The sequence below is a fragment of the Aspergillus tubingensis genome, assembly GCF_013340325.1.
Source record: "Aspergillus tubingensis WU-2223L DNA, scaffold_1, whole genome shotgun sequence".
In the NCBI taxonomy this organism is placed as follows: Eukaryota; Fungi; Ascomycota; class Eurotiomycetes; order Eurotiales; family Aspergillaceae; genus Aspergillus; species Aspergillus tubingensis.
Window position 1 is genome coordinate 434,801 of NW_023336275.1, and position 20,641 is coordinate 455,441.

General features: G+C 48.8%; 7 protein-coding genes and 2 non-coding genes across 9 annotated transcripts; 5 read left to right on the plus strand and 4 right to left on the minus strand.

Annotated features, from left to right (window-relative positions):
• Positions 1–355: 355 nt before the first annotated feature.
• AtWU_00151 (subtilisin-like protein) lies at positions 356–2,281 on the minus strand (the record flags this gene model as incomplete). The annotated part of the gene is made up of 3 exons (XM_035495267.1): positions 356–1,325; positions 1,394–1,548; positions 1,697–2,281. The coding sequence occupies 3 exons, from the start codon at positions 2,279–2,281 to the stop codon at positions 356–358; spliced, it is 1,710 nt and encodes a 569-aa protein (XP_035351160.1).
• Positions 2,282–3,956: 1,675 nt separating this feature from the next.
• Positions 3,957–10,098, plus strand: AtWU_00152 (ankyrin repeat protein; the record flags this gene model as incomplete). The annotated part of the gene is made up of 10 exons (XM_035495268.1): positions 3,957–4,042; positions 4,117–4,348; positions 4,401–4,460; positions 4,533–4,595; positions 4,668–4,753; positions 4,817–4,965; positions 5,034–9,425; positions 9,484–9,595; positions 9,661–9,881; positions 9,941–10,098. The coding sequence occupies 10 exons, from the start codon at positions 3,957–3,959 to the stop codon at positions 10,096–10,098; spliced, it is 5,559 nt and encodes a 1,852-aa protein (XP_035351161.1).
• A 57-nt stretch (positions 10,099–10,155) lies between these two features.
• AtWU_00153 (translation elongation factor EF-1, subunit alpha) lies at positions 10,156–11,019 on the minus strand (the record flags this gene model as incomplete). The annotated part of the gene is made up of 1 exon (XM_035495269.1): positions 10,156–11,019. One exon carries the CDS (start codon positions 11,017–11,019, stop codon positions 10,156–10,158), a length of 864 nt encoding a protein of 287 aa, XP_035351162.1.
• A 1,070-nt stretch (positions 11,020–12,089) lies between these two features.
• On the plus strand, positions 12,090–12,205 carry AtWU_r1. The gene has a single exon (XR_004775188.1). It is a non-coding gene; the product is annotated as a 5S ribosomal RNA (ribosomal RNA).
• Positions 12,206–12,638: 433 nt separating this feature from the next.
• AtWU_00154 (uncharacterized protein) lies at positions 12,639–13,012 on the minus strand (the record flags this gene model as incomplete). Its single annotated transcript, XM_035495270.1, has 2 exons — positions 12,639–12,830; positions 12,890–13,012. The coding sequence occupies 2 exons, from the start codon at positions 13,010–13,012 to the stop codon at positions 12,639–12,641; spliced, it is 315 nt and encodes a 104-aa protein (XP_035351163.1).
• A 2,121-nt stretch (positions 13,013–15,133) lies between these two features.
• Positions 15,134–16,699, plus strand: AtWU_00155 (MCT family MFS transporter; the record flags this gene model as incomplete). Its single annotated transcript, XM_035495271.1, has 4 exons — positions 15,134–15,986; positions 16,045–16,150; positions 16,212–16,487; positions 16,537–16,699. 4 exons carry the CDS (start codon positions 15,134–15,136, stop codon positions 16,697–16,699), a joined length of 1,398 nt encoding a protein of 465 aa, XP_035351164.1.
• Positions 16,700–17,668: 969 nt separating this feature from the next.
• Positions 17,669–17,759, plus strand: AtWU_t7. The gene is given in 2 exon segments: positions 17,669–17,705; positions 17,725–17,759. It is a non-coding gene; the product is annotated as a tRNA-Asp (tRNA).
• Positions 17,760–18,401: 642 nt separating this feature from the next.
• AtWU_00156 (MAGE domain-containing protein) lies at positions 18,402–19,609 on the plus strand (the record flags this gene model as incomplete). The annotated part of the gene is made up of 3 exons (XM_035495272.1): positions 18,402–18,428; positions 18,497–18,866; positions 18,969–19,609. The coding sequence occupies 3 exons, from the start codon at positions 18,402–18,404 to the stop codon at positions 19,607–19,609; spliced, it is 1,038 nt and encodes a 345-aa protein (XP_035351165.1).
• A 307-nt stretch (positions 19,610–19,916) lies between these two features.
• On the minus strand, positions 19,917–20,582 carry AtWU_00157 (ankyrin repeat-containing protein ANK1; the record flags this gene model as incomplete). The annotated part of the gene is made up of 3 exons (XM_035495273.1): positions 19,917–20,242; positions 20,336–20,513; positions 20,571–20,582. The coding sequence occupies 3 exons, from the start codon at positions 20,580–20,582 to the stop codon at positions 19,917–19,919; spliced, it is 516 nt and encodes a 171-aa protein (XP_035351166.1).
• Positions 20,583–20,641: the final 59 nt, after the last annotated feature.

Below are 20,641 nucleotides of genomic sequence, written 5' to 3' on the forward strand. Positions count from 1 at the left end.
TTGAGTAAAGGAATGGAGAGTGGTGTGTGTTATATTTTTTGGGTGGGTGGGTTTCTGATGTTTTTTTTTTTTTTTTTTTTGCATTTCAAGTCATTGAAGTATTGATTACTTACGATCATATATTTTTGGTTGTGGGTTGTTGCTGATGTCTCACGAGCGGGATAAGATATCTTTAAATGTTGGGGATCGCTAGTTGGGGATCGCTTTAGGACTGAGGGAGTGTAGGGAAATGATAAAGGGTCTGTGGTCTTTTATTCGCTGGACCTATACCCTTTGTTGAGGATATACTTTTCTACCAAGTAGTCTAGTGTGGCTATCACTTATAGCATCGATCTTGTCTTGGTAAAATGCACTATTATCGATGACTTCTCCGGAGATCAGCTGCAATCCAAGCATACCGGTCCTCAACTTTATTAAGTGTGTCGAGTGATTGCGTGTCGCCAAAATATTTGTGGACTTCGGGAATCTCAGGATCCTTCTTACTCAACCCTTTGAAGGCATGTTGCATATCATCTGTCCGGAATACCGGTTTGTTCTCGGGCTGTCTCGCTGCTGTTCCCATACAGTATTGCAGTAATGCGGCCAGTCCAGCTGCAACAGCTGTCGCTAATGAGCTACCGGACAGTGACTGTGGTGGAAACTGAGGAGAGTGCATCTGATCCCTTAACGGTAGGTTTTCTCCTGGAAGATAGAAGTCCAGTTTCTGTGCACCAGTCCGGGACCATTTCCCACCATCGATGGTGGCTGCACCAATCTTGAGTGGATCGCTGAATGCAGCAGGGAGATCATTGTTATCCAGCGAAACGCTAGTGTTTCCATAGTCGCTTGCAGCGCAGAACATGGTGATTCCATTATCGTATGCGGCGCGGATACTTTTCTGGAAATCGTTGTACAGGTCCCCGGGCATCTTGCTCTGATTTATGCTCCAGCTCATAGAGATGATATGCACACCAGCATTAGTAGCCCGTTTGATCGCCTTGATTGCTGTTTCTGGTTTAATCTGTCGCACTCCTTTTTCCCCATGTCCCTCGCCGAGGCGAATAATGTATAAGCGCGCCTTGGGACAGATACGACAAATCAACTTGGCCATTTCCGTGCCATGACCACCAGGTGCAGACCAGTAGTCAATGGGGCGATCGGGACGACCGGGCCGGTGATGAAAGGAAGTTCCACCATCGATGTTCTCCTGCAGATTTGCTTGGAGAGGGTCGATTCCGTCATCAATAATAGCCACCTTCACAGTGGGTGCATACTTCTCCAGGTGCCGGTGGTAGTTCTTGACGATCAGCGCAAACTGGTCCATCGTATCCAGCCAGGGATGCTTGCTGATAAAGCGAAAAATTACGTTAGTTTGTCGTTTGAGCAAGCCAGGAGAGAATGAGGGGAGCGCTACCTGCTGATGGCTGTCGCCTGACTGTGGAAGTGGATCTGCGGCGAGATGCGGTTCATCATTCTCTCTTCCACAACCTCGATTTCCGGCCGGATTTTACGTAACCTCTGCTTGAACTGATTTAGATACAGGGTGATTCTTTCTTCTGAGATAACTCCCTGGATAGTAATTTTCGACTCTCTTTAGTGAAACTCACAAATTCTCAGTGGAGTCGGATACCTACTGGTTGGATGCTGAGGTGAATTTTTTTCAACTATGCCCAGTAATCAGCACATGTTTGAGAACTCAGAACTTGTCAGCTCTTACCTTTTCTAGCCTTTCGAGGCCGCCAGGGGCTGACCAACCACGCAAAACTTCGTTGTTACTGCTGGAGTAGAGATACAGCTCACGTACGCCCGGTGCGGCGTTGAAGATGGCATCGCTCGGCATATCGAATCGGTTCCAATTAAGAATTTCAACTCCAAAGCCCTGGAGAGCCATCTCAATGGCTTCTTCACAATGGGGAGTATTGCAGTCATCAACTACACTGACATCAATGATTTCGCTGACCCCTTTGCTCCGCAACCATTGGAAGACTTTTACAAAGTCAACCCTTCCAGGCAGAGAGGACGTGCGCCGCGAATCCTCTTGGTCACTCTGGGGATCTTCCAGGAGGTTCTCTCCACCACTAACGGTCAGGCACGGTAGGTCGACGTGATGGAGGATGCTCTCGAATTGGACATGGCGGACCAATTTTGTTAGGCGCTTGTATGTATAGTTGTTCTCTGCGTCATTGGAGAGATCGAAATAGATTGTTTTTTCTCCACCGGGTCCTGAGCCATGAGGCCGAGTACCTACCGTTCGAACATCGTACAAGATTTCTTTCAGCTCATCTACCGAAAGCTCTCTCATATAAAGGCGTTTTATATCCTCTGTTAGCTTTCTCAACACTGTATAGTTCTTCGCGGACCCAAGCAGCTCATATGGTAGCCTGTTGTCCTCGGTGCGCTTATAAAATTCCCTCGGGCAACGCGTGGTCAGGTCCTGGACCCAATCAATAAGACACTCGATATTCGGAGACGGTTGAGAGGGCGGTGGCGAAGCAAAGGCGTCTCCAATAGCTTTGACCGCGACGTGTAAGGGCGTTCGGCCAATGTCATCGGTGTGGGAGAGAGCCTTGGGATTTTCAGTTAAGGCAAATTCGATAAAGCTAATCATTTGGGGAAGATTTTTGGTGGTCAAGCCGGTGTTGTGCCGTGCAATGGTGTTAATAGCCACATGCAACGGGGTTTGGCCCTTTTTGTCCCTGCAGGCAAAGAGATCCACCAATATTTTGTGACGCTGCTGAGCATCTGAAACGTCACTTAAAGCCTTATGGACTATTTCAACGATAGGCAGCATTGATTGGAGGATTATATGCAAAAGATTACCATTTCCGCATTCCTGGCCCAGTGCAGGAATCTTCTGGCTGGTTTTCAGAACGGCCTTGATAAACTTTTGGTTGCGTTTGTCCTGGTTGCCCGCGATATGCGGCGCTGTATACCCGTCTTGATTCCTTTGATGGACTAGTTCTGGATAATCGCCAACCAAGCGTCTCACCAGTAATTGACCCTTCGGTTGTCGTGCGAAGTGATGAAGCAAGGTCTCCCCTTTTTCACCCACAGCCCCAAGCACGTCCCGATACTCTTCAAGGAACTCTTGGAACTTTTCACGGCCTCCAAAATATAGCTCGACAGACTTTGCGTCGGATTGCCTTTGCTCGTACTTCTTGCAGATATCGCGATGCCTCCTTGTAATATCCTGCAACTTCCTTCCCTCGCTACTGAGATGTTGGAATGTTCCCTCTCCCTCTTCCTCGTCGTCGTCCTCCTCGCCCTCACTTCCGTCGTCTCCCTCTCCCAGGCCCAGGGTTGGCTGTCTTTTCAAGACCCCGATCGGGCGTATTTGTTTCTCACCAATCTGTTGGTCCTTGGACGATACGACATGAACACTGCGAAGGCTCTTGTCCCAGCCATACGGGTCTTGTGGAACTCGTGCCCGGAAATCACCAAGGGGAACGGCCTGAGGCATCAGGGATGGTTTTTAGAAAGATAATCTCACGGTCGATAAATTTGACTTTTGGATATTTAGGTTAACAGAGCAGCTGAGAGAAAGATTTGATACTGCCGGAACATTCCCTCTTCCTGCTGAAGGTGAGGCTGACATGGGTCCGATTAGAAGACTTGGTCAGGGTGTTGTACGTTTTGTTTGCCGACGTCCCCTCCCGATGGTTGCGGAGCTTCGCGTGATCCTGCATCCAACTCTGCATAATCACACACCTTCCTGTGCTCGCACCACTCCACTTGCACTTACCCCGACATTTGATTTGGCAATCTGTCCACTCCTCGCAGTTTCACCATGCAAGTGTTTCATAAGTGCATCGTTTCATTGGCCCACGTGGTTGGGAGGTCCAAGAGATAAGGTCCCATTTGTTTGATTTCGGAGTACTATTTCAGCTGCTCCTGAAGCTCAGCCTCGTGGGCACCATCGAAATAGCCCGCCTCAACTCGATACATCATAACAAAATTTGATTGAATCTGGGCATACAATGGATTCGACTGCTAAAGGAAAGTCCTTTGCTCGACTGTGGGCACGGAAATCAAAGGGAAATCGTCCTCTATCGTTTGAGCCAGAGTCAGTTATACTCTACGATCGCGCACCTCGTGTTCTTTCTTGATATGTCTTGTGCTATATGCTGACGGTGCTAGTATTGTGGTTGTTCATGACCTGGGAGGACCAGAGTTCGCCTGCGAGAAAGGGAGCGGAGAACTGGTGGCCTGGTTCGAGGATGTTCTCATTGCAGATTACCCCGATGCCCATATTCTCAGCTTTTCCCCCATACCAGATGCTTTTTCTGAAACCCTACTCACAGGCCGTGGTTTTCAGATCCAGGCTTGGGAGCTGCTGAGCTCAATCCAGCAGCAAAGAGAGGAGGATCATGTCAGTTATCACCCCGGATTATTGTGTTTCAGCCTCTCATTAACAACTTCAGCGTACCGGATCCGAAATTATATTCCTTGCTTCGGGTATAGGTCTTCTTGTTGTAGAGCAAGTTCGTGGTTATTGCCTTGAAATTCCCAACACAAAAAGAGCATTGTAGCTAACACCTCTCTTTCCCTCAAAGGCGCTAGTGATTGCCCACCACTACCAACGGTTCCAATCGATTAGCCGTGAAACGTCTCTCATAGTAAGAAGTCCTCTGAGCACACAGTTTGTGCGTGGATTTTCTACACAACAAAGCTAACATAAGTCCGTTCAGGGCTTTCTGGAGGCCGAAGCATTGAAAGAAACCGGAAAATCGTGGGAAGAAGTCAGTCTACGCACAGCTGTTCGATTGCACCAGCGGTATGGATGGAGCATCGCGACGACAATAAGTCACCTAGCTACAACAATGAAAGAAACCCATAGTGCCTTCACTCTGCTTTCTGGGCGATATAAGACACTCACATCTAAACAAACAATAGCTTTTCGGACAGAGAAAGCGACCGATGAGGTGCTAAGTGAGTGGCAAGTTCTCTCAAGCCAAATCAGGCGTTTAGCACTGCCCTTTTTAGAAGGTATGAGATAGTCGTCTACTTCGTGGAACTGATTAAAGTAGCTGTAGAGCTGATATCCAGACCATTAGGTTCCCAACAATCGTTGCACGCCGTGTACGGCCGAGATGCCCGCAACCTAATCCTTTCCAAATTTGCTCCCTCGCATGTTCGTGGACTGATGCCATATACGGCTTGCTCCCAAGCCCATGATCTCCTATATTCTGATACAACCTACCAGTCGTGGAGAAATAATGGTAACGCTGGAGTATTCTATGTATATGGGGGTGGGAAGATGGAAACTGCGCAGGTCACAGGAATATCGGCAGAAGATACGGCGGTGACAGCTTACTTATCTTTTGAAAATGTCCCATGTTTTGAGAGAACAGTATCAACTGTTATAAAAGTGCTTATTCATAGGTTCCTGGTCACTGTTGGCCCCGCCTTCGATATCATTCGACCCGTTCTACGCTCTTTCGGTCACATACCAAAATACACTGTTGAAGAGTTATGGGTCCTTCTTGGATCATTATTGTCATGTCCTGATGTTCAATCCATCTATTATATAATTGATGGAATTGATTTGTGCAATGACAGCATAACAGATCAGTTAGATGCACTGGTGGAGATGGCCCATGCCCGAAGTATATGCTGCAAAGTGCTTGCCACAAGCCGAACACTCAGCAATGCAACATCCGGGAAAACGAATGCATTGGATCTGAATTCATTATTATTACAGCACGGAAACTTAAAGGATATCGTCCGGCGTACAATGCGACAGTTAATGACGCAAACACGCGGCCTCACGGAGCTTGAGCAGGTAATCGTCAATGAGCTTCGGGGATCTGCATCCCTTTCAGATATCAACATTCGACTGCAAGCCTTATTACACTTCGCCAGGCCACTAAGTGTCTGCTCGATAGAGGGGAGCCTCCAAATTCTGCAGAAACCGCTGTCAGAGCTATATGCACGGATGCTGGGCCCGCTGAATGCTTTAATGCCATGGGTGCGCAGGGCTTTGTCTTGGATGGTGCTTAGTTTCCGGCCGCTTAGCATACATGAGCTAGCTATTGCTGTCTTAATTCCCGAAATTCTGGAAGAGCAGGAGTTGCTTCGCCAACTACCTCTTGATCTTGAGGGCGACTTGACCCGTGCCTTGGGACCGCTGATTGAAATTCGCAACGGCCAACCTATGTTTGCGAGCGAATCCGTCAGAGAATATATCGGAAGGGAGCTCACAGCAAAGTTGGAGTTCGGTACTGATGCTCAAGCTTGCGATCTGTTATCGCATGTTGATTTGACTCGTCATTGTCTCACATATCTGAAACGCTCTTGGGTGACTCAAGCGAGTCCAGCCGACGAATGTTATAGTTTCTTGGGACAGAGCGGAATGGAGTTCAGCGAGTACGCGGCACGATACTGGCCTTATCATTACCGCGCAGAAGAGAATAGAGGTAATCTTGCACATGGCATAATAGATTTTTTCTTTCAGGACAACTGTGGAATACGTTGGGCAGAGTGGTGGCGGAATGCGCACTGTCTCGACAGCACAGACTCCTTTGAATCCACCCCTCTTGCTCTTGCTGCGGAACATGGCCTATGCGAGGTCGTTTCCAAACTGATATGGCCCACCGAGGACAAGTCTGTTCCTTCACAGGAAATGACTAAGGCCTTAGAGGTAGCATTACAATTCGGTCACCTGGACGTGGCCCGCCAGTTGCTGCTCGACACGACCCCTTCAAATAAATCACTTACTCTTGCTACGAGAACAGGGGACACAGAGCTTGTCACTAATATACTCCACAAGATCGATATTCCAGAATCTGTCTGTCTTGAGCCACTTAAAGTAGCAGTCATACGTGGACATCTTGAAACAATTGACGTCTTGCTGCAGCTGCTTCCGGATTTGCCATCGACTCTCCAGGATAACACATATTTGTATCTCGACGCCATTAGATCAGGGCAGTTCCAAGTTTTGAAACACTTCCTCAATGTTGGAGGCGCACGATTACCAGGGGAAGTTGGCTCAAGCTTGCTTCGCTTGGCTGCCCAGAGAGGCGACATCGGTGTCATTCGCTTGCTCCTGGCCGAGGGCTTCAGTGCAGACCAGAAAGATGAGAATGGCTGGACAATCTTACATCATTCCGCTGACAATAGGCGTGCTAACGTTGTTACTGAACTTTTACCGTCGCACGACGCTGAGGCCAAGGATGTTAATGGCATGTCACCGTTGCATCTTGTCTGCGGAAATGGAAGCATCCCGACGTTTATCGCACTTATGAAGGCGAATAACATTAGCCTCGAAGCACCCAACTTTGACGGAGACCAGCCAATCCATTTAGCCGCAGCGGGAGGCCACCTCCAGATTGTTGTACGTCTTGTGGAAATGGGAGCAGATCCATACACTTCGAATCGCAAAGGATTCACGCCGTTACACTTGGCCGCTCAAGCGGGCCACCTGGAGGTCGTTCGGGAACTTATTCGCCGAGCAGAAGATCGACTGTCGGTCAGTCGAACAGCTGAAGAATCTCCACGCATAGAGTTCCGCGAGGATATAAGTGAGCATAACGGAGAGTCAGCGGCAGCTGGAGACAGTCTGGATGCCCGCAAGAGTGACAGTAGCAGCGGTAGTGACAGTGAAGAAGAGGAGGAAGGGGAGGAAGAGGAAAGTAGTGATGGAGATGCCGAGGAAACAGGAAATCAAATTTATGCGCACGAACCAACCCCTTTGCATTCGGCAGCTTTGAGAGGTTATGATGACGTTGTAAGGGAGCTCCTCGAGGCGCACGCTGATCCTAATTATGGGAACCAACATGGAAAAACGCCCCTGCACCTGGCAGTTCAAGATGGTCAAACGGCTGTTGTAAAGGCGCTGCTTGATGGAGGCGCCAACCCGAGTCTGTGCGATATGGATGGACGTCTGCCAATACATCTTGCTTCTGAAGTCGGGAACATTTTCATTTTCCGGGCCCTTCAGCAAGTCGTGTCTTACGTGGAAGCGGTCGATGACCGAGGTAGGACCCCGTTGCATATTTGTGCCCGGCATGCATATGAGGAACTGGTCCAAGTACTGCTCAATCAAGGAGCCGATCCCAACGCTAGCAATTCTGAAGAACAAAGCCCCTTGTACTGCGCGATTCAAAGTGGCAACCCACAGGTATTCAAGATATTGTTAGATGCTGGTGCCAAAATCAATGGTGCAAGTAAAAGCCAGGCTGCGCTGATTTATAAAGCGGTACGTGCTGGGCAAGACAAGGATGTTATCCGGCTACTGATGGAGGCTGGCTGCAACCCACTGGCGAAGGTTTCGGGTTTGATGACATCGTTGGAACTGGCTCTTATAAGAAATGATCGGGCAATGGTGTTGCAACTCTTGGAGCGTGTCGGACCAAATACCCCGTCACTGGCGGAATACTCAGAGGGACTTTTTTGGCTCGCCTATGAAGGCTGCATTGAGGGAGTCAGAAAGGTTCTGAAAGAAGCAGGCGATGGCACACTAGAGGGTAAGACCTTTGGAATGGCAGCTTTGCACATAGCAGCAAGAAGCGGGCGTGAGGAGGTATTGCAATTTCTCTTGGAACGAGGCTCGAATCCGAATGCACGATCATCCGATAATAAGACGCCTTTAATATATGCATGCACGCGAGGTGAACAAGTTGGAGTTGTCAAGAGGCTGTTGGATGCAGGCGCGAACCCTGATCTCGTGTCTGATAGGGGCTTCAGCGCCCTCCATTGTGCAATAGAGTCAAAGAGCGACGACCTAGTGCAACTTCTACTCAAGCAGGGGACGCCCTTGCCCAGTGCTACAGAGACCGGTGTTACAATCCTGGGTTCTGCTGTCCAACATAGAATGTCCTCTGTGGTTGAGCTTCTTTTGCAACGTGGGGCTAACCCGTTCGAGATTCATCGTGGCAAGACAGTCATCGAGTGGGCTATTATGGATGACAATCCGGCCTACTTAAACCATATGGTCCATTACGGAATTGGCATGGTTGATGCTGAGAGCAGATTCACACCATTGCATCTTGCGGCAATGATAGGCAATTTGGAACTCATTGAGAAGCATTCATCTAGTCTCGGGGCCAAAGATACGGTTTACGAACGGACCGCGCTGCATTGGGTTGCAAATAAAGGTGAATCGGATGCGCTGAAATACTTGATTTACTTGGGTGAGGAAGTGTCAGTTCAGGATAAGCAGGGAATGACGGCCCTGCATTTAGCAGCGTCTCGTGGAAAGGGAGATATGGTGGAAGCCTTGCTTCAAAAGGATGACCGATGCATAACCTTAAAGGATATTCACGGTTGGGCTCCTATGCACTTTGCCAAAGCATATGGAAGGACCGAGGCTGTCTCCGTTCTTTCTAGTATTTCTCCATCAGGAGTACAAGAAATGCCAAGTTGCTACCCCCCAAGCCGCTGGGTTGGTGAAGAAGAGAGGCCTACAAAAAACTTGCTAGCTGAGGGAGGCCTTAAGGTTATCACTGGTGAGTACCGATAAGCAAAACGTGGATACATGCTGACGGTTTCGACCTACTCGGCTAGGAGGAATCGACAACGATTGGACCAGGATACAAATTCGCCCTAACCATCCAATGCCCCTCGAAAAACATGTATATTACTATGAGGTGGCAATTATCAATGCTGCAACATTCAGGTGAGTCACACCTACTCTATATATTTTCATGCTAGTCTGCTGATTGGTTTTCGTTTGATGGACAGGATTCTGGGCCTCGGATTCTGCGAGGAAAACGCTGAGAAGGAGGGGATGCCTGGCTGGCGGAATCATTCGTGGGGTTATCACGCCGATGATGGATTACTCTACGCGGAAAGCGGGAGAGGGAAAGAGTATGGACCAACATATAGGGATGGAGATGTAGTGGGATGTGGTGTGGATTTTGACGCACAATGTGCGTTTTTCACCTGTAACGGAAAGATCCTCGGTATGTGACTTTGTCTCGGTGCCTCACTATTTCGGTGATATGTCTGACAAGGATTGAAGGCACGTTCCCTTGTAAATTGCAGGGTATCTACTACCCTGTGTTGGGCTATGGCGAGAACGGGATTGAGATCACTACGAACTTTGGCCCTGGTGGATTTCGCTTCGAAGGGGTGGACAGTTACTGCTGGCGGAAAGAGATTGAACCACAAGATGAATGAGTATATGATATGCAGCAGCTATGCTAGATGACTTACAAAACGGGTGGTATATTTAACCTATTGCGCGACTGGCAGAGACGTATGCAGCACCACAGCCGGGATAGCATCCAAATCCACAGCATCCAGATGCTGGGCATCATACACCTTAGTAGTAGGTGGTAAAGCCGGATTAAACACCACCGGATCAACTCTAGGCTTCTTCCCCAGCCAATCTTCAATCTTATTAAACCTCCCCATCTCAGCTTTCACCTCAATTGTCCCGACAAACACTCTCCCCGGATCCCTCCGCAACAGCACCGCCGTCGTAATCGCCCCAGGAATCCCACTCCTCTGACTAGCATTCTCCTCCAAAACCCACTGAGCGCCATTCGGCTCCCCACACAACCGGTTCGTAAAAAGGCTCGTCCCAAAGATCGAGATGTGATCCTTCACCTCCGCACTCTGCGACCGCGTCCACCCAGTTCCTATACTCGCCGTAACGACCCCACCACCCTGTACCCCTGCATCCCCACGAACCTCCTTACTCAGTGAGACTACCGACTCATTCATAACGTATTGTCCATCCAGCGAGACTTTTCTGACTTCGGGTGTATCGCCATCCCCATCCTCATCATCATCATCCATGTCCGCATAAGCAAAATCCCATTTGATCCGCGCGTATTTGAATCGACGATCGAGAGTCTGTCCGAGAAATTCAAATTTGGCGACTATGAGAGTTGCGTTGGAGACGTGATCATCGGGATGAAGATTTCCGTGGATGACGTGCTGGAGTCGGCCTTTGACGATCCGGTCGGAGCGATGGTAGGTGCGGTGAATGAGATAGTGACGTTGTTCTTCGTTGGGGAGGTTGGTCATTCGATAGGCGCTGTCTTCGTTGCCGGTTTCGTGGAGGGGGATGGTGAAGGTGTATTGGTTTGCCATTTGGGTTGTGCTTGGTTTTGTTGTAGGCAGTGCTCTTGCTTACTATTGTCGGTTTGTGTTGTACTTGGGAGGGGAGGTTCTTGTTTTGAGTGGGTGTTGTGAAGAAGATAAGGAGGTATAGGTGAGGCTGAGGCTGGGGCTGAGGGTTAGATTGCGGGGTTCATTGCTGCTGTACTTCAGACACGTGTCGTGCCTTTTTGGAGGTCGGTACACTTGTGTTTGGCTGTTTATGTTTCAATGGATGTTGTTGATATCATACTTTTGGTACTGATCCTGCGGTATACGGGTTCAGTATGGTTTTGCACGGTTGGGGAAGTTTACTGTAGATTCTGGTTAAGGTTGTACCTCAACCTTAATCCTATACCCTGTTTATTAGGGCATGAGGGTGGGGCGATGGATGGTCTCCGTATGCTTGTTGGGGAGGTTGATCCCTTTTACGTTATATTTAGTAAGGTAAAAAACATCATAGAACAGAATAAGTTGTGTGATAAGAGCTTTTGATCCTACCTGCTACGATTCACTTGTCCTCTTCCTTTTGTCTACGGAGTACTAGTATATGTGTCGAGCTGGAAGCATAGGGAAGCTGGCTTTGGGTATGCGACATTTAACAGTGAAGTTCCACTTATGATAAGAAGTCATTGAAGGTTTGGTTTATCGTGGTCTGGCATGTGGCTTGAGAATAGGCATTTCATGGTCGGCTAGTGGATGTAGTCTTTCTTGGTTGTTAATGTGGTAGCTAGTCTTGGTTCAAGTCTACTTCTAGGATACAGTTTGATCACTCAACTAAAGATCCCAATTGATGTCAAAGATATATAATAGCAATTAGTACATAATCTCCCAGTTCATTCTGTTCAAAATTACTTACATGCTTAATAGAAAACAAACTACCATACAATCCATCAATATCCATACCAAACATCTGCACTACACTGCTTTACACTCCACTAAACCGAAAAGGGTCCTTGAACCACAACACCATCATAACCCCCTATCGTTTCGTTAGACCAATTGAATACTTATGCTTTAATTTTCACACTATATTATCCTAGTTCTACAAAAGTCTAGTACATACGACCACAGGGTGTGGAAAACAGGGCTTCCCGTCCGCTCAGCCGTACTTAAGCCACACGCCGGGAGGTTAGTAGTTGGGTGGGTGACCACCAGCGAATCCCTTCTGTTGTATGTATTCTTCTTTTTTTATCTTTTTATTATTTTATCACAAACAATATTCATTCGAATCAGATCAAATAGATCGGTAGCCCTCCTTCACTGTCTCGTTCAGTCCAAGTGTCATTCATATGATTGTCTCCTATAACCAAGAATCCTACGAATCTGTCCCTCCAGCTGCGCACAACACCAAGCAATCACAGGCAGACCAAACCTATCTTTGCTACTACATGCCAACTCGGAAAAATAAGCCCGCCGAAGGTATTACCACTAAAGTCTTTCCTTAACACACAAAATGCTTATTACTATATATCATTAAGCTATTTGCAATTCAAGTCATTAGCTCATATCCCTGACCCTAGCCCTAACCTGACTGGTCCAATTATCCAGTCCAAAAACCATGCGCATCCATAACGTCGTAAACCCAAAACAAGAGACGATATCGATATTGATTAAGTCTTAGTGAGCTTGGTACTTTTGCTGCTAGGGCCTCCCCAGCACCACTTCGCCAAGGTGATGAGCCAATTCATGTCCCGCTCCCGCATGTCCATAAGCGGGCAACTTCGCATGACAAGCTGGCCCTTGTCAAAGTAAGCCTCAATAATCCGGAGGTAGTGCTCTCCAATGGCTGATAGCAGCAGGGCCTGCAAGAGCGGTGAGCGTTTCACTTTGAATTGAATAATAGGGGTATTTAAAGGCTTACAGGGGCAATAACGTGAGGTCGAAGCGCTGGATCTCGCAAGCGTCCGTGCATGATCATAATCGCTGCGTCAACCTCGCTGCGGCAAAGCTCCTTGTTTTGTGGTTGGGCGAGCTCACTCCACATGAGGGCCACGATATGGGGGGCTTCAGTGTTGGTATCGTACCAAACTGATTCAACCTGCCACTGAGAGCCCAAGGTTACGCAGCCCAAGTCCTGAAAATTGAAATTTCCCCAACTGGGCGGCTAAACATCAATAAAGTTGAGTATTCAGAAAAAGGGGGGCGAAACTAACGAGGACATTCCAAAGCGAGGTGGGTGAGTGTCTGCATCTGGCATCTCACAACGGCAGAGAAATCGGTTCAGACAAATGGCGAGGTGTTCTGCATTCTTATATGGGCATCCGTCGAATTCCGGCCAATCTTCCGCATCATCGGGATATTCATACTCAGGTTCTTCGATGGGATACAAGTAAGAAGAGAAGTACTACGGAGGATTACTGGTATCCAGTGACATTTCTGTGTGATTGATTTTGGCCTGCTTGAGATGGGCGGGTAACAAACGATGATCAAGTTTGCCAAGCTGTCCATAAATATTGTTCAGCTCCTGCCGGCGATATTTCCTCTCAAGTATTAGTTGCTCATCCATACTGGGCTTTCATTTGTGATGGCGAGAAACAATGAAGCGCGGAGGACTTTTACAAGATGACGAGTCGATCACGTGTCCCGGAGAGGATTCATGTCTGAGGCATGAAGGGGTGATAAGCATTGTATGATGAGAGGAGGAATATCCTAACATAAACCCCTAAATGGGTTTAGTGGATAGTAGCTTGCAGTGGCATATGTCTCTTGAGTACCATCTGGAAGCAATCTGTGATGAATCATCACTTACAGAATGACAAAAGCAGCGCCAAGAATGAAGTGATTTTGAAAGGTCTCAAGAAGCGCTTATAGCATTATCCTTGACATATTCACTAGTCTCGTATCTGAGAGGCTCCTCAACTGGCGGATCAAAGTCGTCAAGAGAAGCTTTTCGGGCGTCTGCATGTTTGAGTTTTGAATGCGCCGTGGCTTGCCCGTGTCACTACAGGGTTTCCCATTCGACTTTATATCCGCCATAGAATCATTGTTAGATGGGCAGACTGATCGAAACTGACAGCCTTGTCTTTTGGGGCTCAACACACTTTTATCCGGAGCGAAGCGAGGTTGCTCTCAGGGTCTTTTCCGTCCATCTCGGATGCAGTCAGTTTCGACACCCACAATGTTCTTGTCCAATGACTCCGGGACTAAGTGAAATTCATGATTATATGGAATCAAAATGATCAACTGACTAGTATGTCTAGCACGTGCCCCGGGGCAAGATACCGGGCTGGGAGGTCAGGGGTCCTCGTTCCCGACTTCACTATGTCCCTCATCGACGCTCTTCATCCACACCACCGTGCAAACCCCTGAAGAAGACACAGCCAGCAACTCAACAGGTCGGTGGCTCAATTCATCAATGGGAATTTGTCCGGCCAAATTTCGATAGATCATGGATCAAAAGCCGAGTTACCCATCGACGGGCTCCTTCGTATCTGTCAACATCAATGCGAATTGCGCGATCAGCTTTTGCGGGTTTGCGATTCGCATCTTTGCTTCTATCGGAGTATAATGCGTGGAGTCCATCATTAGCTATGACTCGTTGCTCTCTGGGAGAGATCATCAAGGGAAAGATAAGCTACCCATCAAGCAAATCAGATTGTTTTACTGACAACTCGAGACACGAAGCAAGGTACTTCCTCTTAATACGGTTTACTGCAGACATCCTTCTATGCAGCGTCTTCCTCTAATTTGTATGTTGATAGCCTAGATTAGGTTAATAAGATAAGTCGAACACCTATGCAGCTGTGCCATTGAGGTCCTGTCATCCGTGCAACACCCGAGCATGATGCCGAATATGCTGTCGTCCGACCAACACCACGTATTGATGTGAGATAGAGCACTCAGTTTTTCACCGACTGCAGGTTTTAGCTGCAGCTCACTGACTCATAATAGTGTGATGCCGCGTTCGGAGACCGAGCCGAAGTTGGACGAGGAGCTCGCTGAGAGGCCCGATAGGATCATCCCGCCGATGATCCTTCAGCCCAGGGCCGTAACCCAATCTGGCCCCCGCCGTATGCCTGACCGACTATATCTCCAGCACCCCGCTCTCTTCTGGCCTCTGCTACACGCAGATTATACTCAGTGCTAGCAGAACATAATATCAACTATGGCGCTTGAGCAAAAGTCGGCCGCCTCCATCGCCGAGCAGCCCTGGCGCTCAACAGACTTGCAAGGCCCGTCTGACCTTAGCGCCGCGCATTCCACTGCCAGCTACGGCAGACCCCGATCATTCGAGATCGTTGAACCACCAGCTCAAATCTCCACCAACACCTTTCACGTCCGTGACACTACTCCCCATGATATATTTCCAGATGGTGGAACCCGGTCATGGGTTGTTGTTCTGGGGTCCTTCTTTCTACTCATGAGCAGTTACGGCATGATGAACTCTACTGGTGTCCTGCAGAGTTATTTTGCCAGCCACCAGCTCTCGGACTACACTAGTAGTGTCATCGGTTGGATCCCGGGTCTATTTGTCTTCTGTGGCCTAGGCTTGGGCGCCCAGGTTGGTCCGATGTTCGACAGGTACGGGCCTACGGGCATTCTCATCGCTGGGACAGCCTGCTACGTCGCGGGCCTGCTATTGATGGCCGAATGCCAACTCTACTGGCAATTTATCCTGACCTTTGGTGTTCTCACTGGCATGGGCGCCGCTTTGCTGAGCACGGCTGCCATTTCTGCCGTTCCCCATTGGTTCGATCGCCGAGTTGGCTTGGCCATGGGCACGGCGATGGCCGGAGCGGGAGTTGGGGGTGTGGTATTCCCCTGGGTTCTCCGGGCAGGGTTCAAGGACCTTGGATATAAGTGGACCATGCGGCTACTTGCATTGATTGTGGGGACCTTGTGTGCAATGGGAATCGCTTTTGTTCGTTCTCGTCTACCGAGGAGCCAGAGTAAACCGAGCATCAACGTACGTGCGTTCCAGGATGCCAGGTTTACTTGGTTGACCATGGGAACTTTCAGTAAGTCCAAGATTTTCGGTCTCTGGTAGAATAATATTAGTCTGCTAATGATCTGTAGTCATGGAGCTGGAAGTCTTTGGCTGCCTGGGTCTTTACCCGACATATGTTGTAATGCAGGGATTTGGCACAACCACCAGCATCATCCTCCTGTCTATCTTGAACGTGTAAGGGCCGACATGATCTCATTACTTTGAAAAGCCGGTCAAGTCTGATGCAATATTTTAGGTTCTCTACCATTGGTCGCCTCGTCGCTGGTGGTGTCGCAGACAAGTATGGGCGAATCAACACGCAAATAGGTTTGCTCGGCCTAGGTGCCGTGGCGGTCTTCGTCATCTGGCTACCCTTCGGGAGCAAACTAGCAGGACTCTATATCTTCAGCTGTGTATACGGCTTCGCTTCCGGTTCCTTTATTAGTCTGGCACCAGCTTGCATCGGTCAAATTTCCAAAGCCAGCGAAGTGGGTGGGAGATTCGGGGTTTGCTATCTGACCGTCAGCTTTGCGTATGTCGCCCGAACTATCGTAAAGGAATGTGCTAATATAACTGAGCAGTACATTAATCAGTATCCCCATTGGTGGTGAGATGATCGAGACAGTCGGAAAGCAGGCCATGGTGGCCTTTCTCGGTGCCGTTCTGGTCATCGCGATGGGCATGTTTTCCATGGCACGGTGGTCATGCCTTAATTACAGATGGCGGTGGCAAGCTAAAATCTAATTTTTGTTTGGTAAGAATCCGTTGCGGCCAAGTGAGTAAGACGCATTTGGCGTTAAAAGTTTGATATTTGGTTGCAACTTTCGGTGTCCTTTTCTATCTAATATCACCATTTTGATGGTTTTCGGGGTATTCAAGGCAGTCCTGGCGCCACATCAGCAAGTAGCACACGACTAGTGGTTTCATCTATTTCTGGTTTCTGAGAAACTAACTTCATTGGGCGCATTCATCTCGGGCATGTCATCGTGTTGGTGGAGATTTGGGGTGAATCTTTGGCCATCGATGTCGCCGGAAACATCGAGTTAGGGCTGCGGGGGGATATGGTGGCCGTGATTGGTGCATCGATCCAATTGAATTCATATCCCGCCGGGGCCAACCCGAGCAATACAAGCATAGTATATTTCTTGTCATTGGCATATGGTAGGAGCTCTACCGTCTACGTAGGCTTCTATAAATAACCGACAGATACAGGCTTCCTATTAAGGCGCTTGCTTTGAGGATGGTTGTAGACGCACGTACGTTGGTGGTCGTGTAGATGGCGAGATCTCGATCCTTGTTATGCTTGTTCAGGTATATGCCTACCCAGTGATTACGGCTCTAGCAGCTAGTGGCTTGCATCTATTCTGTCAGTGGAGTACTGGTGTGCGAGTGATAGTTTGGGTACTATCACCATGATGTCGATGTCGCTGCAGACTGAAAAAGATAGTGGTGCCGTGATATATAATGGAACGTGTTGAGCTGGTAGTACTACTAGTATTAGCAAGCACCGACAACCACTCAGCGCACAGCTTAACAATCAAACTGACACATAAACTTAGCTTTATTAGAATATCCTAATCATCATTCACACCGCTCCCCCCAAACAACACCCTTAAACCAATGGAGTCAACGAAACTTCCCTCAAAAGGCAACATGAACCCTACACACAACCCCCAAACATAATGTCAAAAATAGCCAAACCAACATATCAAATCCTCGATGGTCTAACGGTCATGATTTCCGCTTGTCAATCCCCTTTCGGGAACAAGCGCGGGAGACCTGGGTTCGACTCCCAGTCGGGGAGATTCTTTTTTATCCCATCATTATTTCTTGGTTTTTTTTGCTCTTGATTACCCCAGTACCCCCTGACCACCTATTGGACACAACAAATTTCCTTTCATATTCGTATTTGGCATTCCTGCCACTAGCTCGTCCACGGTACTGCTGCAAAGCGCAGAAGTAACTAGCCGAAGTAACGCTTCATAGAACAAAGAGAACCGTACACTGAAACCATCCAAACTAGGTTCTACAGTTTCGTGGCTAAAGTTATTTTCACACACCAAACAACATAGCCTACCCTGTAGCCAATAACACACAGTAACTAGCTAACAATCTCAATGAAAGCACGCATCAATTGCCGCGCAACCATCCTGTAGTATCAAATCCTTATCGCACCCGCCAAGCACACCCTACCCAAATAGGATAAATCACGCCCGCCGCGCCCCACCCGAATCTGGTCGCGCCGCAGCGCGTTCCACCGAACAAAGGAAACCGTCGGCAACAATCAATACGCCGTTACTTGCGTGCCCTTACAGACAAACAAAACAAGACAAAACAAGACGACCAGATGCTCATTGCGATGTAGACTGTCAATTCCACATCCACAGACACCTATAACACCCACATCCCTACCCAGAAAGAGAGAAAGAAAAGAAGACCCGAAGAAATGGCACCTGCCCGTAAACGCCGCGCGGTATGTCACTCACTCACACACCTATACACCACACCAAGCTCAAACCTAACACGTAACTGCATGCAAAGGTCCCCGACTCACCCAGCGAAGAAGACGACATACCCACGCCCGCGACGCAACGACGCCGGGTAACAGCGGCGCATAGCGAAGACGAAGACAACGACGACGACGATGCCGGTTCCGATGATGCGTACGATACGCGGGCGCCCAGTAGCACGGACGTGATGGTGAAGAAGATGGTGCGGTTAGCGCTAGCGAGCGAGTTCTCGCGACTGCCGATCCGACGATCGGATATTAGTGTTAAGGTGCTGGGGGAGCAGGGGACGAGGCAGTTCAAGACGGTGTTTGAGGAGGCGCAGAGGTTGTTGCAGGAGAAGTTTGGGATGGAGATGATGGAGTTGCCGGTTAAGGAGAAGGTTACGGTGCAGCAGAGGAGGGGTGAGTTTTTCCATTCATTTATTTCTTGTGATGGGGGGAGGGTGGGGGTTGTGTGAAAGTGTGTATTGGCTAACTGGTGGATGTGGATGTGGATGTGAATAGCTGCGCAAAAGGTTGAAAAGCCTTCATCCACGAACAAGTCCTGGATAGTGACGACTACGTTGCCGACAAAGTACCGGAAGCCTGAGATTTTGTTGCCTAGTAGGGCGCCGATGGAGAGTACATATACGGGGCTGTATAGTTTTATTATTGCGGTGATCGTGCTTAATGGGGGCACGATTCATGAGCAGAAGCTCGAGAGGTATCTGAAGCGGACTAATACGGATGCGTGGACGCCTATTGATCGGACGGATCGGTTCTTGCAACGGTTGTGTAAGGAGGGGTATTTGGTGCGCAATCGCGATGTGGATGGTGGGGAGGAGGTCATTGAGTATATTCTTGGGCCTAGGGGGAAGATTGAGGTGGGGACGAAGGGGGTTGCGAGGTTGGTTCGGGAGGTCTATGGACAGTCTGAGGGCAGTGAGAGGGATGATGGGTTTGAGATCCGGCTGGCGCGGAGTCTTGGGCTTAAGCAGCCGGAACAGCGTGCTCAGGAAGAGCAGGCTGAGGAGGGTGGTGGTGATGATGAAGAGGAGGGCGGGAGGCAAAGGCAGAGGCGGGAGCAGCCTAGCCGCCGGGTTAATAGGCGGTTGCCTGAATCTGAGGCTGAGGAGGAGAGTGAGGAGGAGGAGAGCGATGGTTGACCACCATGTCTTCTTTTTTTGTTTATGTGATGACTTGTTGTTTGTTGTATTGTTTGCTAGCTAAATTCTGTCTGAATGATACCCGTTGATTATGGTTCTGACTTGCATAGATTGCTCACCTGGTATGGAAGAAGATCATAGTTGGTACCAGCCCAAAACACCACTGATGATTTAACAAGCATTCATATTAGACCCGCGGACTGGCCGCATGCATCCGAACAGCCATCTATGCTTCGAATACAGGAACAAAGTAATCATCAGTGGTATATCTATGATCAAAAAAGTCGCTATACACAGTTGTTGCCGTCTATTCGCTGTCACTGGCGCTGTCGTGAACCGATCCATTGTCCGCATCCTCCCTTAGCCCCTCCGCCATGATGTACTCTGCTTGCTGTAGCGTGGTCTTGATCCCCGGGTTATTGTAGACGAGCTCAGCTGGTTTCTGACCGTGCTTGTTCCTGACACGCGGATCACAACCGGCCTCGCACATCATCTTGATCATTTCTTCGCCTACTTCGGCGTCTTTCTCGTTCGCATAACGCACGGCGGTATGCAGCGGGGTATCTTTGTCCAGACGGGTGAGGGGGTCGCATTCGAAGTACTGAATATCGAAGAGGGCATCCATGACGTCGTCTGCAACACAATGTCATTAGATTAGCATGTGTATAAGGCAGTGCTGATGCCAAGAGGATAGGGCTGTGGTCTCAATGAGGGGTGTTCACTTACAGCTACCGTATGCAGCACATATGTGAAGAGCGTGATTCCCCATCGAATCCGTCACACCGTTGAAGAATTCGGCTACTTCTTCATTCGACTTTCCTTCCATACGCTCCAGGACACTCTCTATCAAATGAGGCTGATCTCGACGGCAGGCCTCTACGACTAGTTCACGGGGGGAAGCGCCCTATGCAACCAATGCTTGTTAGCAACGGAACCGGAGTGGGGGTATTGCAGCACTCACTTCGTCAGCCATGGTTGCTCGTTCTTGGGAAATGACAAGTGTAGAGTATAATAAGTAGCTGTATCTTGAAT